Below are 14,989 nucleotides of genomic sequence, written 5' to 3'. Positions count from 1 at the left end.
TTATTCTAACAATTTATACTGATTGTTGTACAAAGCTGTTGAGTGTCATTCCATTGAACTCACCTAATGTTGTGAAGCAGGTGTTGGCCCCAGGTAACAGATGAGGAAAGGGATGCTGAAAGGGAACAGGGCACCTGGCCAGCTTAGTCCAGCTTAGAAAGATGAAGGATGGACTGGAGTCCAGGTCTTCTGGCTCCACAGCCTGGGCTGTTTCTCCCACCTCACCTGAAGGAGGCTGGGGCTAGTTAGAAATAAATCAGGTTTCAGACAAGCTGGACTCTTAACTACAAAATGGAGCCTACACCTCTCAGTGCCCTACTCTGGTTGGGCCATCACAGGCCCTCCAGCAGTCTTACCTAATATCCTCTTTAAATTGTGGGATGCAGATACAAACTGGGGTAAAATAAGAATTGGATCATGTCTTCATGCACAACTGGCTCAAATATTTTGACTGAATTGACCTATCATCTCAGCCAAATATGAGTTTTTCTCGTTTGGGTACTAAATTAACTGATTCGTCGGCTGAAGCTTGTGGCTGTTTAATATAATATGATCCAACAGATTTTTCATTTGTAAGAAATATACATGACGCTGGAGACCCCAGGATAAAACTGGCATTCATTACCTGGGGCTTTAGACCAGAGACCACCATTTCGTGCATTTTATTTCAAACCGTGAAACTGAGCTTAAATTTCTGTCCCTTGACCTCATATAGGTGGCCCTCAATTGCTTGTTAATTTGGTATTGCATGTAACTACCTCAACCGTGACATATTACCTGGGGCCAAGGTAGCTTCAGGTGCTGAGATAAGTAAACTAATGCCACTGCTGCTGGGTTAAGGAGCCATAGAGATCTTTAGAACATGCAAATCTGATCTGATCTGGTCATGTCATACCCTGCTAAAAACCATCCCTGGGCTCCTCTCAACTCGCAGAAGCTTATTGTTCCCTCAGTGCACCATGCTGCTTCTCACCTCCATGCCTCTCCCCACGCTGTCCCACCTGCCCAGAATGCCCTTCTGCTTCTCCACCTGGCTAACTCCTACTCATCCTTCAAGACTCCGCTCAGGAGACAGCTCCCGGAAGCCTTTCCCGCACCTCCCAGGCTGGGTAAGATGCTCCCTGTATGTGTCTTCATCATGGAACTTATAACATGTAATGTGTCATCTGCTCTTGTCTGTGTCCCCTCACTATCCTGTATTTTCCCAGGGCAAGAGCCAAGTCCTTCCTGCCCCAACACTTGCTACAGAGGAACGTCTTGTAAAGTGTTTGTTGAATGAATAAATGAATGAGTGAATGAATGACCATGTTCACTAGGTCCACCCAGCTTGTTCCCACAGATGGTGCCTCCACAAGACTTTATCTGCCAGATAGCTGTCCCTGTTCACATGGAAAGAGGCGGTTTTGAGAGAGGTCAAATGGCAACAGGAGAACACAGAGCAATCAATGGCTGGTTTTATGATGGCTGGCCTCTGGAAGGCCAGCAAACCCTTGTGCTTGTAGTAGCTACTTTTTTATGCAGTCCCAACTTCATAAAATCAGGGACTCTTATTAGATTTTGGCTAATCCCACCCTATACCCAGTGCAGAACTCCTGACTTGAGGGTGACAGAGAGATATCATAGGAAGAAAGGCTCAGAATTAGAGCCAACTGGCCTTATTTTAAGGAGACTTGGTGGTGCGATGGTTAAGCGCTTAGCTGCTAACTGAAAGGTCAGCGGTTCAAACCCACCAGCCACTCTGCAGGAGAAAGATGTGGCAGTCTGCTTCTATAAACCATGTACAGCCTTAGAAACCCTATGGGCAGTTCTAGTCTGTGAATCGACTCAAGGCAAGGGGTTTAGTTTTGGTTTGGGCCTTCTTTTAAATGCAAGCTTTACTGTTTACTAGCTGTGTGACTTTGGCTGAGTTTAATTTCTGTGAGCTTCAAAGAAATAATAATGCAATTATCTATCACTGTCCAAATCTATTTGGTTCCCAAATTCAGGAAGTAAGAGTTTGGCCAGCAAAGGGCCCCAGTGTTATCTGAATCTGTTTGATCCAGCTTTTGGGATAGCAGGCGGCAAGATCTCTGATGGGAACGGATACCTGTTTCTGATTCACAGGGGTGTTGCGTGTGCCTCGTTAGGATGCATGCGAACGTCCTCTGTAACCCACCAAGTGGCTTTTCCATGTGAATCCTTGTTGTGAGCACCGTTGTCAATAATAGTTTAGTTTTGCTGACCACCACTTACCACCCTTGGCCCTGAAGTGGTAGCTGGAGCTAGGGAGGTATGTTCGCTCCTTCTGCCCCACAACCGAAACCCCGGTGGCGTAGTGGTTAAGAGCTACGGCTACTAACCAAAAGGTTGGTATTTCCAATCTACCAGGCACTCCTTGGAAACTCTATGGGGCAGTTCTACTCTGTCCTATAGGGTCGCTGTGCCCCACAACAGCCTGAGATAAAGCCCACCTAGTGCTGGTCCTCCCTTCCCCCAGCCCATCGCCTGGTCCTGCTTCTCTGAGCAATGCTATAAATCACCTGGGGCACTTCCATTTCTGCAATTACACGTTCATTTTTATTGATCCCCTCTGGACACATGAGACCAATTGTGATTAATTGCTCAGGATCCCATCCTTTGCTTTAGCAGGGGAGGGGACAAAAATTGATTTGCAAGTTCCCGGGAGCATGGAGCTAGACAAGAACTGAGCCTTTACTGTCTGGTTATGTTCTTACAGCAGCTTACATTTTAAAAAGGGCCATTAGCAGGATTATCAGATTTCTGGCAGCCCATTGAGACAAGCAGCTGTACCCTTGCCTGTGCCTTCCTGGCATTAAAGCAACCACGGATGCTTTTTAAAAATATTTACTATACAATTGGGAATTTATTTAGTTCTTCTTAGCCACTCAGAAGGAACCCTAGTGGTATAGTGGTTAAACGCTCAGCTGCTAACCAAAAGGTCGGCAGCTCAAACCTACCAGCCACTCTGCAGGAGAAAGACGGTGGCAATCTGCTCCCATAAAGATTTACAGCCTCGGAAACCCTATGAGGCAGTTCTACTCTGTCTGTAGGGTTGCTATGAGTCAGAATTGACTGGACAGCAATGGGTTTGGCTTTAGCAGGTTAAATCTAGAAAAGGTATTTAAGAGTAGGAAAAAAGTCACAAGGTAGAAATCATAACCAACTAGTCCAACCATTTCCCTATTCTTGAAAATAATGTATCTGCTTGGAGGTAACCTGGAGTAGTGAGAAAAGGCCTTGAACTATGAATCTGCCCCAGATCTCTGGTTCCACTGCTGTAAAATACAGAATTGGCACACCCTAGGGGAAGGGAACGAACACTTATTTGACTTTTACACACTTGATCTCACTTATTCTCACAATGGAGCCCTGGAGGCACAGTGGTTAAGAGCTCAGCTGCTAACCAAAAAGTTGGCAGTTCGAATCCACCAGCCACTCCTTGGAAACCCAATGGGGCAGTTCTACTCTGCCCTGTAGGGTCACTATGAGTCGGAATCGACTTGACAATTGCAACAGGTAGCCTCACAATAGGGCTATAGTGCCTGTAGGGATTTTCCCCATTTGTGGCTGAAGAAATCAAAACCCGGTGATTAAGTAACAAAGTCACACAACTGTATGTGGTGAGGCAGGATCTCAACCCAGGTTTGTGTGACCCTAAAACCCATTCTCTGTCCAGTACTTGAGACCATCTATCTCTAGGGCTCCTCTTGTGAAGAAGATGTTGGTCCTTCTGAAACAGTTGTCTCTTCATCCTGCCCCTCCCTTGCTCTGAAACTATCAATGCATCAGATGAAGGTCACAGATGCTGAGTTTGATCAGGACAGTTCACTACCCCCGACCCCCACCCAGAATTAAGCCTCATGGTGGCAGCATTCCCCCCCGCCCCCCTGCCGCCTTGGTCCTAGTTGCTTTTCCTGTGGCTATGAGAGTCTCACCTGAGTGGACTTTGTATAGTCCAGGCTGGCAGGCTGAGTCAGCAGCTGCACAGGTGGGGACTGCTGGTATGGGTGTGGATGGGCCCTCTTGGGCTAAGATGCCACCGCTTCCTGGGGCCATCTTCTTTCTCAGGGTCTGCTGCATGCCAGGAGGCAAACCTGCAGGGCCCACATGGAATGCAGGCAGGAAGGGCTGAGGCAAAGCGGGGCTGGCCAGGCTGGCTGTTGGGGGCCAGAGGGGAGCTCTCTCAGAAGATGCAGTTGGGAGCTCTGTGCTGGGGACCTGCAGGGGGCATTGGCCCCAGCTTCTCGCACCAGGCAGAGCCAAGTCTGGAGCATCTCAAGCCAAACCCAGTTCAGACATCTACAGACAAGTCTGGAATCTCTGTATTTGAAGTCATGCCCTTGAAGGGTATTGTTGTAGAGTAGAAAGAGCTCAAGTTAAGTCTGTCATCCTCAGTTAAGGTCCTGACATTGCCTCATGCTCGCTATGTGACCTTAGGCAATTTTCTTCACCTTTCTGAGCCCAGTTTCCACAGCTAGAAAATGGAGGCAGGGATGATCCCTATCTGCCTGGCTGACCGGGTTGTTGTGAATGTGAAATGTCAAGTTTTTATAAAGTCCTCCTAGAACACCATAAAGAGATGTTACAATTTGGGAGGACAAAAAGGTGCTAAGGCAGCTAAAAGTAGGGAAACATCTATAGGGCATGTGAATGTAGTTGTTAGAATGTGATCTTGGGTGTAGGCCTCCTACTATGTACCATGGCCCTATGCTAGAGCTCTCAGTTCTCCGCTGTATTCAAGGGCCTAGCACATAATAGGCGTTGATGAAACGTTTGTAGGAGGAAGGAGTGAGAAAGAGAGGGAGGGATGGAGGGAGGGAGGGAGGGAGGGAGGGAGAGAGGGAGGGAGAGAGGAAAGAAAGATGAAGCAAAACATGGTATCTGCCCTCAAAGAGCCCCAATCTGACCAGGCAGCTAGGATGCAGTTGGCAATTGATCTGATGAGGCTGGGGGGTAGGTGGGGTGTGTGACTAGGAACCACAGAATAAGAAGGACTCAACCCATAGAGATGGTGGGTTGGAGATGCTTCCATTGAGGAAGTAACCCTGGAACTGAATACTCACTCACTGAGAAGAGGTTTCCTAGGTAGATGGGAAGAAAGAAGTGTTCTGGCAGCCAACATTGTTGTGCCTGAGAGAAAGCTAAAGAAGCTGAGGGCTACATTAATGGAGATGTGGACTCCAGGGCTGAGGCGGGTGGTCCCCCTTGGAGACCACAACTGCAATATTGCTTTCAGTTCTGGGGGTCACACTTTCCCAGGGATGGGAACTACCTGAAATGTATTATAAGGAGAACGGTCCGGATAGTGAGGGCCCCAGACACCAGGTGTCTGAGCTGTTCTGGGGTATGTCTTACTCAGAGAAGTCATGAAGAGGGTTGCAATCACTGCCCCCCTTCAAGTATCTGAAAGGCTATCCTGGGGCAGATGGCTCAGTGTTACCTGAAAGGGTGACCCCGGGCCACAAAACTGGCAACAGTGCAGGGATGGGAGGGAAGTAGGCTGACTGAAACACAGGTTTCTTCTCAGGGTCTAAACACTCAGGCCCACTGTGGAGCAGGCTGCCTCACACGGGCCTGTGGTACCCCAACTGCGGTGGTCTGAACAGTGGCCAGGCAGCCAGATGGCAGGAATCTTGCAGCACAGGTTCTGGAGACCTGGTGACCCTTCAGGTCTGTCGTTCCAGCCTGGGGGCCTTTGATTTGGCTCTATGGAGTTATGCTTTCATGGAACAGAGAGAGGAGACTTTTCCAGGAAAGTATTATCTTTGCCCCTGAAGGGATCTTTGAACCTCTCTGTGAAGAGACACAGGCTGATAAGGAGCTGTTGGAGCCAGGGCTGGTGGTGGCGGTGCCTCTACACTGAGGGTGTTCACCATGCATGTTTGCAGGTCACCTCCTGACACACTGGGAACTCCTCAACCCGGGGGCCGCGTCTCATTCAGTGCTGGGCCCCAGCACAGGGCCTAACACCCAGCTGGTGCTCAGTAGATTTTATCCAATGAATGAATAAAAGAGAATGAAGAGAAAAAGCCACACACCAGCCATCCATTAATCCCACAAATATCTGCCAGGTACTACTACGTGCCAGACACTGGGCTAGATACTCGTGATGCAAAGATGAACAAAACACAGCCCACAGTCTAGAGGGAGAGGCAGATAATTATCAGACAACAGGATAATTGCTAAAATGGAGGCTACCACGGAGTCCTGGGGTGAGGGAGGGGGGGTTGGGTGAGAGAAGCGAGAGCGAGAGCAAGAGTTCTTGTTTGGAGGACTTCTTGTCTGAAGGACTTCTTATCTCCCGCAGTGTCTTCATAAGAATAATGAGCCTTTCAAAGATGATTTCCCTGGCAATCCCATTTGGGTGGCTGCACTTCCAGTCCCCGTGTTGGGAAGCTTTGTCAGTGTCTGGGAAATGTGGGTGCTTGTCATAGACTCATGGAGGCAGGCAAGAGGGGAGCAAAGCATGAAATCATGCTGTACATTGTCCCTCCCACCTCCTGCCAAGGACCCCATGGCGCATTGGCCTGGGCTGCACTCAGCCCCTTCTGCCCATCTTGGGCCTGAGTGTGTTTACTGCATCCCTCCCACCCACCCTCAGAGATGTTGAGGCCTGTGTTTTAGTCCTCGGCCTGGTGTCCATTAGCTGTGTGGCTGTGGGAGAGTCGCTTGTCCACTATGGGCAAGAAAAGGTCCAACCCCTGGAGCAAGGCCTCACCTCTGGGCTGCCTTGATGGTATATCTGGAAACAGTCTGGGAAGAAAAGACACATGGGTGGATTATGGGATGAGAATTGTATGCAAGGGCAGGAAAGGGTAGGGAATAAAGCCATTTCTCCAGGTAATCAAGGGCAGGGCTCCATAGTCATGCTTCCAGACTCTAGTGAAGCATGGATCTAGTGTCAGTGTGTGCCCAGGAGGCACTGCCTGTCACCATGGAAACAGGACAAAGGTAGAAAATGTGTGTAAGACTTAGGATGTCTTGTGTAGTGTTGGAACATTAAACGTCACAAACAGAACAAAGTATGGCATAGAAAAGGCTCTCTTTCATTCATTCAGCATGTATTTATTCAAGTCCTTCCCTGGGTCACGTACTATTGTAGGTACCAGGGATACAATAATGTGCAAAACTGATATGATCCCTCCCATCTGAACACTTCAGTCTAGTGTAGGAAACCTTAATTCACAAGAATGTGAATAACTAGCTGTGATAAAGACTAGGAAAGAAAGTCCCAGGGACTGGGAGAACTTGTAACAGGAGCCCTGGCCTGGTCTAGGGGTCAGGGTAGACGTCCCTGGGGAAGTGCTCCAGTGAGCCGAAAGCTAGAGGATGAACAGGTGTTAACCAGGTGAAGAGGGTGCAAGAGGATGTCCCAGGAGGAGGCAAGAGCACATACAAAGCATGAAGTGGGAAGCAGTAGGGGGTGCTGAAGAACAGAACAAAGTCCTCAGAGGCTCAGGCACTTAGAGCCACAGAGGGCAACAGAAGCAGGCTGGTCGGCTAGGTGGGGTCTTGTGACAGACTTTTCTCTGTATTCTTAGTGCAAGGAGAAGCCATCGGAAGATTGTAAGCAAAGAAGAGACGTGATTGGGTTTGCTTTCTTTGAAAGATCATTTAGATGTCTGTATGAACAATGGATTGGGGGAGAGCAAGAATAGACGGGGCAGGGAATACCAATTAGGAGGCTGTTACGGTGGTCCAGAGAGATGATGGCTTGTGAGTTGGGGGTGGCAAGGGAAAATGGAACAATTCAAGAGATAAATGTTAGGAGCTGGAACAGATGGGACTTGGGTTGGGCGAGGGTTCTGAGGGAGACGAAGGTATCAAGGATGACTCCAGTTTCTGGCTAGGGTGATGGGATAGAATATGAACCAGGTTTCAGCAATAATAATTCAACAAATCTTTGTGTTTGGCCATCTTTGTGCCTGCCTTCAGGGAGCACATATGATGGGAGAAACTGACGTGTTGCTGAGATAACCGTGAATGTGGAGAAAGAGACTGTCAAATGGTGCTACAAGGAGATACAGACCAAAGCTATTCGGAGAGAGGAATACAGGAAAACCTTATAAGAAGGTGGGGTCTGAGCTGAGCCTTCAAGGATCAGCAAGGCTTCAACAGGGAACAGTGGGTTGGAGAAGGCAGTCCAGGAAGCAGAAAAAAAGATGTGGCATTGGGAGCATGTAAGACAGCATGTGGGACAGCCGAGGAAAGTACAAGGAGGGTGACATCACAGGGCTGGCCACCAACTTCCCTTCCTTCCCCAGGGCTGCCTTGAAAGTCTGGTGAGATGATGTGACAAGTGTGTGAGCATTTTGTAAACTGCTATTATAGTTATTGTAGTAATGGACTAATTTGTGAGGTATTTTAATGCTTCTAAACACTCTACAAATATCAATATTATTTCAGATCCCTGCCTAACAGGGTCTTCCAATTCTCTGTTATGGTAATAGTCCCTGATATTTGTATTGTTATCCCATTTTACAGGTGAGGAAACTGAGGTCTGTTGTGGTTGTCCTTATGGTTGTCATTATCCAAGATCTCACAGGCAAGAAGCAGCACAGAAGCCAAGATAAGCCCAGCAGGTTATTCTAGATTCTGAGAGGGCAGCGCATTCAGGGCACACAGGCTAGAAGGTAGAAGAGGCTGTGTCATATGCCATCTTGAGAAGATTTGCAGCTGGCTCACAGCACCAGATTTGGTTGTGCAGGTTGGGCCACGCCCAAGAACAGCCAGCCTGTGGTCTGATGGGGCTGGATCCAGCCTGGCTGTGCTCTCCCAGCCATGGGCCAGCCTCAACCCTAAGGAGAGGGCATTGTCTCATTCACACAGAGAGTACTGGGAGTGCTGCTGTGGCCTTCTGCTGCCTGCTGCAAGTGGTGGGGCACTTTACAGGTGGGGAAGCTGGGCAGAGAACTGTAGAACCAAGTGATGATTGTTGTTGTCATTCATTAGGTGTCGTCATCAAGTCGATTCCGACTCGTAGTGACCCTATAGGACAAGGTAGAACTGCCCCATATGGTTTCCTAGGCTGTAATCTTTATGTATAGAAAAAGCAGATCGCCAGGTCTTTTCTCTCGCGGAGCGCTGATGGGTTCAAACAGCTGACTTTTGGGTTAGCAGCCAAGCTCTTAACCCTTGCACCACCAGGGCTCCTTATGTGATGATTAGTAAGTGTCATTGAGAGTTTTTGGTGCCCTTAAGGGCAGTTTTGTGCACAGAGAAACCTGAGGCTGTTTTCATTTTAAAATGAGCGCTTAATTTATAAAAGCAACAAATTCAAAAAGCTAGTAAAATTTAACAAGCCCTTTTAAGGGGAGGTTTGCAAACTAATTCAATTCCCCAAAGTCATTTAAATTAAATTATAAATAATTTAAACTAAATTAGTTTTAAAACCTGGTAACTATTGGGTTGTTGTAAAAGTCCCAGCACTGTTTACAAAAACTTATAAAATTGGCTTACATCTTTCAACTTCAAATAATAAGTCTAAATTATTCTGTTACATTGTTTGTGTCAAAATCACAACACTAAGCTGTTATATATTCTAATATGCCAAATTACCTTAAACATTACAAATACTTAGGGCTATATCAACACGTATTTTTTCTAAATTTAATACCAAAAAAAGATTAATATTTGGGGTTTGGTTTAATTCATCATCTTAATTCTAAACCTTTCCATGATTAAAGACGCTTAACCCACCAGTGAAACAAGTTTACCAAGCAAAGCAGCCTAGGGTTACGTACCCAAGCAAAGCTGGGATTACCTCAGAGCTGGCTTAGGAGTGTCCATCAGACAAAAATTCAGGGCGCAACTTTGGAGCCAATCGTGCATCCAGGAAAATGTATTTTGTGACTCGGGCTTCCAGGCTGACCCTCTTTATAACCTCCATGCCAGCAGGGGACTCTGAGTCCATGTTCTGCCAATGGGGTTGGCTTTGCAACCCAAGCACCCTGAGATCAAGTTAAGCCTTGGTCAACTTCTTTTGTCCCCTCTCTCAGCTTCATCACCCCCTTCAGGATGACACCACTGAGGTTGTGTCACTATCTGATAGGATTCATCTAATGACTTTCCTGCTAGAGTCTATTCTGAATTAAGTATTTTTCCTCTCCTGCCAAGCACCAGCTATTGGAGGTAATTTAATGCCATCCTTGAATTCGGCACGTTTCTCATGGGCTTGCCTGGCTCTCTGCACACACACTAAGGTCATGCTGAAGGCAGCCAGCTGGGTCCGCCTGTCCAGAGCAGCTGTGCTCTGTGTCATGCTGAGCCAGGAAGCTGGCCTGGCCCCCTTCCTCCACTGTGGTATTTAGAGACATCAAGAGGGACTGGGCGGGTAGGCTGCCCATGCCACTGTGTACTCTGCTGACAGCTGTCAGCCCTCTAGCAGCAAAAAATGCTGAAGACATTGAGAAGCTTTCTGGATCCGGAAGACATATCAGAATAAAAATAGTCCCAATATGTGTGACTTTTTTCTAAGTAAATAGGAAAATAATCATAATACTACCTAATAATACCAGGGCAGAAAGTACTCTACTTACATGTTCTCTAGTTCATAAATATCATTATACCCAATGAATGGATGATATACCTGAGACCCACAGAGATGAAACTATAACAAGCTAAGAAAGTATAAGCAAGTAAAGGTTTTATTGGACCAGCTTTAATAAATAAGACATCATCCTAAAATCCATGAGGAATTGTTAAAATGCTAGTGGTTTTAAGCTTAAAGACTTGGTTGGCCACAAAGTGTAAACGAGTTATAGCAATCGTGTATTGAGCATGTACTATGTGCCAGGCACTCCAAGGGAAGGAGCACAGGCTCCAGGATTGGAAGCACCCAGACTCTAGTCCAGGCAGGCCCCCCTCACTTTCCACATCACTTGCCGTCTTCAGACCTCAGTTTCTTCATCAGACACATAGAGATCATAAAATCCTCCCTGGGTGTTTCACAGGGTGCTCATAGTCCCGGGGCCTCGGAAAGGTCAAGGTCCTGTGATCCCAGAGCCTATGAAAGATCAAGGTTCCATGGACCCAGGGCCTCCAAAGGATCAAGGTCCTATGGTCCCAGAGCTTCTGAAGGATCAAGGTCCTGTGGTCCCTAAACAAGTCAAGGAGATGTGGAAAGAAGCTATTTGGAATGTAGAGTGCACTGAAGGTGTGCAGGGCTTGTGATACTGAGCAACGCCGCTTTTCAATGGCGACTCTCAGCACAGAAGGAGCACGCATTCTAAACAGACAGCTCCAGACTGCCCCAGCTGAGCACGGCAATGTTCGCCTTTGCGTGTCAATGATGCCACGTGCCACCCATGATATGGATGGACCAGAGGCCAAGCAAAGCAACGTAGGGTAGGGTAGCAGCCCATGAGGATTCTGTTGAGAGGCTTGGACTCTTGGCTGTAAGGAAATAAGCCCAGCAGCCTTACAGTAAGCAAGGGGAAGAGCCTGAGAAGAGTAAAGGGAGGGCAGGAGAGGAGAAAGCTGGAAGTGGGCTGGATTGAGGGAATCAGGGCCTTTTCACTGCCTGGGAGTCCCAGCCAGTGGCCTACCAAAGTCAAGTGGAGGTGATGGGAGCGGTCCACCCTGGCTGCAGGCAATAATGGGGTGCATTTCTATAGAGAATTTAAAAGCAATAATAAAACCAATTAAAAGCTGGTCTGCTTTTTTTTTTTTTTTTTTATGTGCTGGCAATTCTAAACAATGTCAGATAAAATACACCTCCCCCTGCAGGTGAGGTAGATGGGAGCACATTTCCACTGCCCCAATTGTTGGTACGCCATGGGCCCTTTGCTCCTCCCTCCCTACACTCAGCCCTTAAGGGGGTCAGGGGAAGGGAAGGAACCTTGGAAGGACCTGAGAACAAGGAAGGAACACCCTGGCCGGTAGGGTTATCTGATTGGACAGCTAAAATAGGACTCCCAGGATGGACCCAACTATCCTGAAGGAAGGAAGGGCCTGGGTTGGGTGGAATGTTGGGATGCCTACTGGAGGACTCCGAGTCCAGCTATAGTACTGCTATCACCACCAGGGTACCACCCTCTGTGCCACGTGCAGGTTATAATCAATTGGCAAGCACAATGAATGATTCCTGAGCCTACCCCTCCCCACAGCCATGGTCTATACTAAGGTCATGGAAATCAGATTCTCCTCCTGGCTCTCCAGCAAGAGCTGCCCTGCCCAGGCTCCACTAGGCCAAGACTTATCAGGCAATCTGTGCTCTGCCCCATCCCTGGTCTGAGCACTGGCTCTCACAGTGACCACCTCTCTCTCCTTTGCAGGAGTCTGGATCAACCTGCCGGTGATTCACAGGAGAATCGAGGTCCTATAGCCCCAGAGCCAGACAAGGATCAAGGACTCATAGTTCCAGGGCCTCTGAAAGGTCAAGGTCCTGTGATCCCAGAGCCTACGAAAGATCAAGGTTCCACAGACCCAGGACCTCCAAAGGATCAAGGTCCTATGGTCCCAGAGCCTCTGAAGGATCAAGGTCCCGTGGTCCCAGAGCCTCTGAAAGATCAAGGTCCCGTGGTCCCAGAGCCTCTGAAGGATCAAGGTCCCGTGGTCCCAGAGCCTCTGAAGGATCAAGGTCCCGTGGTCCCAGAGCCTCTGAAAGATCAAGGTCCTGTGGTCCCAGAGCTGCTAAAGGATCAAGGTCCTGTGGTCCCAACACAAGTCAAGGATCAAGATTGTGTGGTGCCTGAGCCTTTAAAGAATGAAGGTCCCATGATCTCAGCGCCAGTCAAGGACCACAGTCCCATGGTCCCCATTTCTCTAAAGAATCAAAGTCCAATGATCCCAGAAAGAGTCCAGAAGCAAGGTTCTATGGCACCTGAGCCCCTGAAGGACCAAAGCCCAGTGGTCCCTGAGTGTGAGAAGACTCAAGGTCCCTTGGCCCCAGCACCGGTCAAGGATCAAGGCCCCATGGTCCCAGAGTATCTGAAGGATCAAAGTCCCATGCTCATAGCACCTATAGAGAATCAAGGTCCTGTGGTCTCTGACCCTATAAAGAATCAAGGTTTAGTGGCTCCAGAGCAGCTGAAGGACCACGATTCTGTGGTTGTGGCACCTGTAAAGATTCAAGGTCCTGTGGGCCCTGACACTGTGAAGAATCAAGGTCCCATGATCCCAGCCCTAGTCAAGGATCAAGATCCCACGGTTCCAGAGCCTCCAAAGAATCAAGGCCCTGTGATACCTGAGCCTGTGAAGGATCAAGTTCCTATAATCCCGGGGCCTCTGAAAGAACAAGATCCTCTAGTGCCAGCACCAGCAAAGGACCAAGGTCCTATGGTCCCTGAATGTCTGAAGACTCAAGGTCCCAGGGGCCTAGAGCTACCCACTGTCTCACCTCCACCCCCAGTCGTGATCCCAACTGTCCCCCATTCGGAATATATTGAGGATTCCCCTTGACACTCACCCCCCTGACATGCCAATGAAGGAACTAGCAGTGAATGTGCTCCCCTCCCAGGGGCAGTAAAGACATATATTTAATCTGCATGAAACACATACCATATAGTCTTGCTGGAATCTAATAAAACTGGTCACCCTGGCTCAGCACTGTCTCTCTCTGGTTCTGTGTGTGTATGTGTGTGTGTGTGTGCGCGTGCGTGCGTGCGTGCGTATGTGTATGTGTGCGTAGGGCTCTGCATTCACCCAACTAGACCAGAGGAATCTGAGAAATCCCCAGCTCCTCTGAGTTGTCAGCATGAGATAGGAGTGGCAGGAGATGCTAGGATACTGAAGACAGGACCCCATCATCCAGTTGTGGGGCAGGACAAGGCAGGGTCAGATCCCATGAAAGCCTAGCAAGAGGTGCCAAATCCCAGCAGGTTGAGCCCTGTGTGAGTCAGAGTCGAAGTCTGCAGAGGAAACAGGAATAGGGACACAGTTGGCCCAGGGTAATTATGGGTGACAGTTGTTTTCCAAAGGTTCAGTCTTAAAGTTCATTCAGAGGCCAAACTTGAGAAAACCAGACCTTTAGTCTTAAGTCCCTGTACACTTACGAGGGCAGAACCTAACCGGGGCAGCTCACCCAGGAGCTTCTAAAAAATACCTGAAGTCCCCCATTCATTCATTCATGCAGCAGACTTTTCTTTAGCACTTACTTTGTGCCAGGCTCAGTACCAAGCGTTGGGGTCACCATAGTAAAGAAGTCGCAGCTTTATGACACAATATTATGTGTGGAATGAGGGCCTAGGACTAGGAAAGGCCTGGCTTTTCGAGTACAGTGAAGTGGGAACACCTAGTTAAAGGCAATCAGGAAGTCTTCCTGAAGAAAGTGAAGTTCAGACAGGGTGATGGACCGCCCAGGCATGGATGGAAAGGGGCAACATGGGTGTGGCTGCAGGGCCAGGGTAAACTCCTCTCCCTCTGAAAGTCACTGAATGAAAGGAACCTAGTTTGCCTAAGGGCTTGACCCAGGATATAGCAGGTCTCTATGGCAGAAAATTGGGACCAGGTAGGGATGACCAGTTTTCTGAATCCCAGGACCTTGGGGAGGGAGGAGGCTGGAACCAGGGGACCCACTGTGTGGCCTGTGTGGAGCTGACAGGCTTAGGGAGAATCACAGCTAGGCCATGGGAAGAGGACTGAGAAGCTGCCAGCAAGCCTGAAGCTCAGCATTGGTTAGGGATGGTCATGCAAGGATACCACTGGTGTGGGCCACAAGACTGTGTGGCAGCTTCCCTTTTAAAACCATGCCCAGAGCTGCAGGTGGGGGAGGTTCCATTGTTGCCCCACCAAAGCTGGGTCCCAAGGAACACTCCCACCCCTTTATAAAAGCTGGGTCCCACTGTAGACACTAATTTCTTTTCGAGGTCCCTTTTAAAGAACTCCAGTTTTCTGAGCAAGCCTTCCCCATCCAACTGTCCCCACGCCTGCCTCCTCACCCTACTCCCAACAGCACCAGGGTTTTCTGCCCCCAAGTCACCTCTATAACCCCTTTCCTCTGCACGTGAGGTCTCTTCCTGGCACAACACAGAAGAAGCCCCTCATGTGA

The 14,989-nt window shown here is 48.6% G+C and overlaps 1 protein-coding gene across 1 annotated transcript in view; it reads left to right on the top strand.

Moving 5' to 3' along the window:
* The window catches only part of MAP6 (microtubule associated protein 6), a 94,199-nt gene extending 80,446 nt beyond the window's left edge, over positions 1-13,753 (top strand). The window contains exon 4 of the mRNA XM_003420031.4: positions 12,276-13,753. Coding sequence (XP_003420079.1) covers positions 12,276-13,401 — 1,126 coding nt within the window. The 3' untranslated portion in view covers positions 13,402-13,753. The remainder of the gene's footprint in view (positions 1-12,275) is intronic.
* Positions 13,754-14,989: the final 1,236 nt, after the last annotated feature.

The sequence above is a fragment of the Loxodonta africana genome, chromosome 7, assembly GCF_030014295.1.
Source record: "Loxodonta africana isolate mLoxAfr1 chromosome 7, mLoxAfr1.hap2, whole genome shotgun sequence".
Lineage (NCBI taxonomy): Eukaryota > Metazoa > Chordata > Mammalia > Proboscidea > Elephantidae > Loxodonta > Loxodonta africana.
Note: the sequence above shows the minus strand (reverse complement) of the source record. Positions and strands in the feature narration are given on the sequence as shown.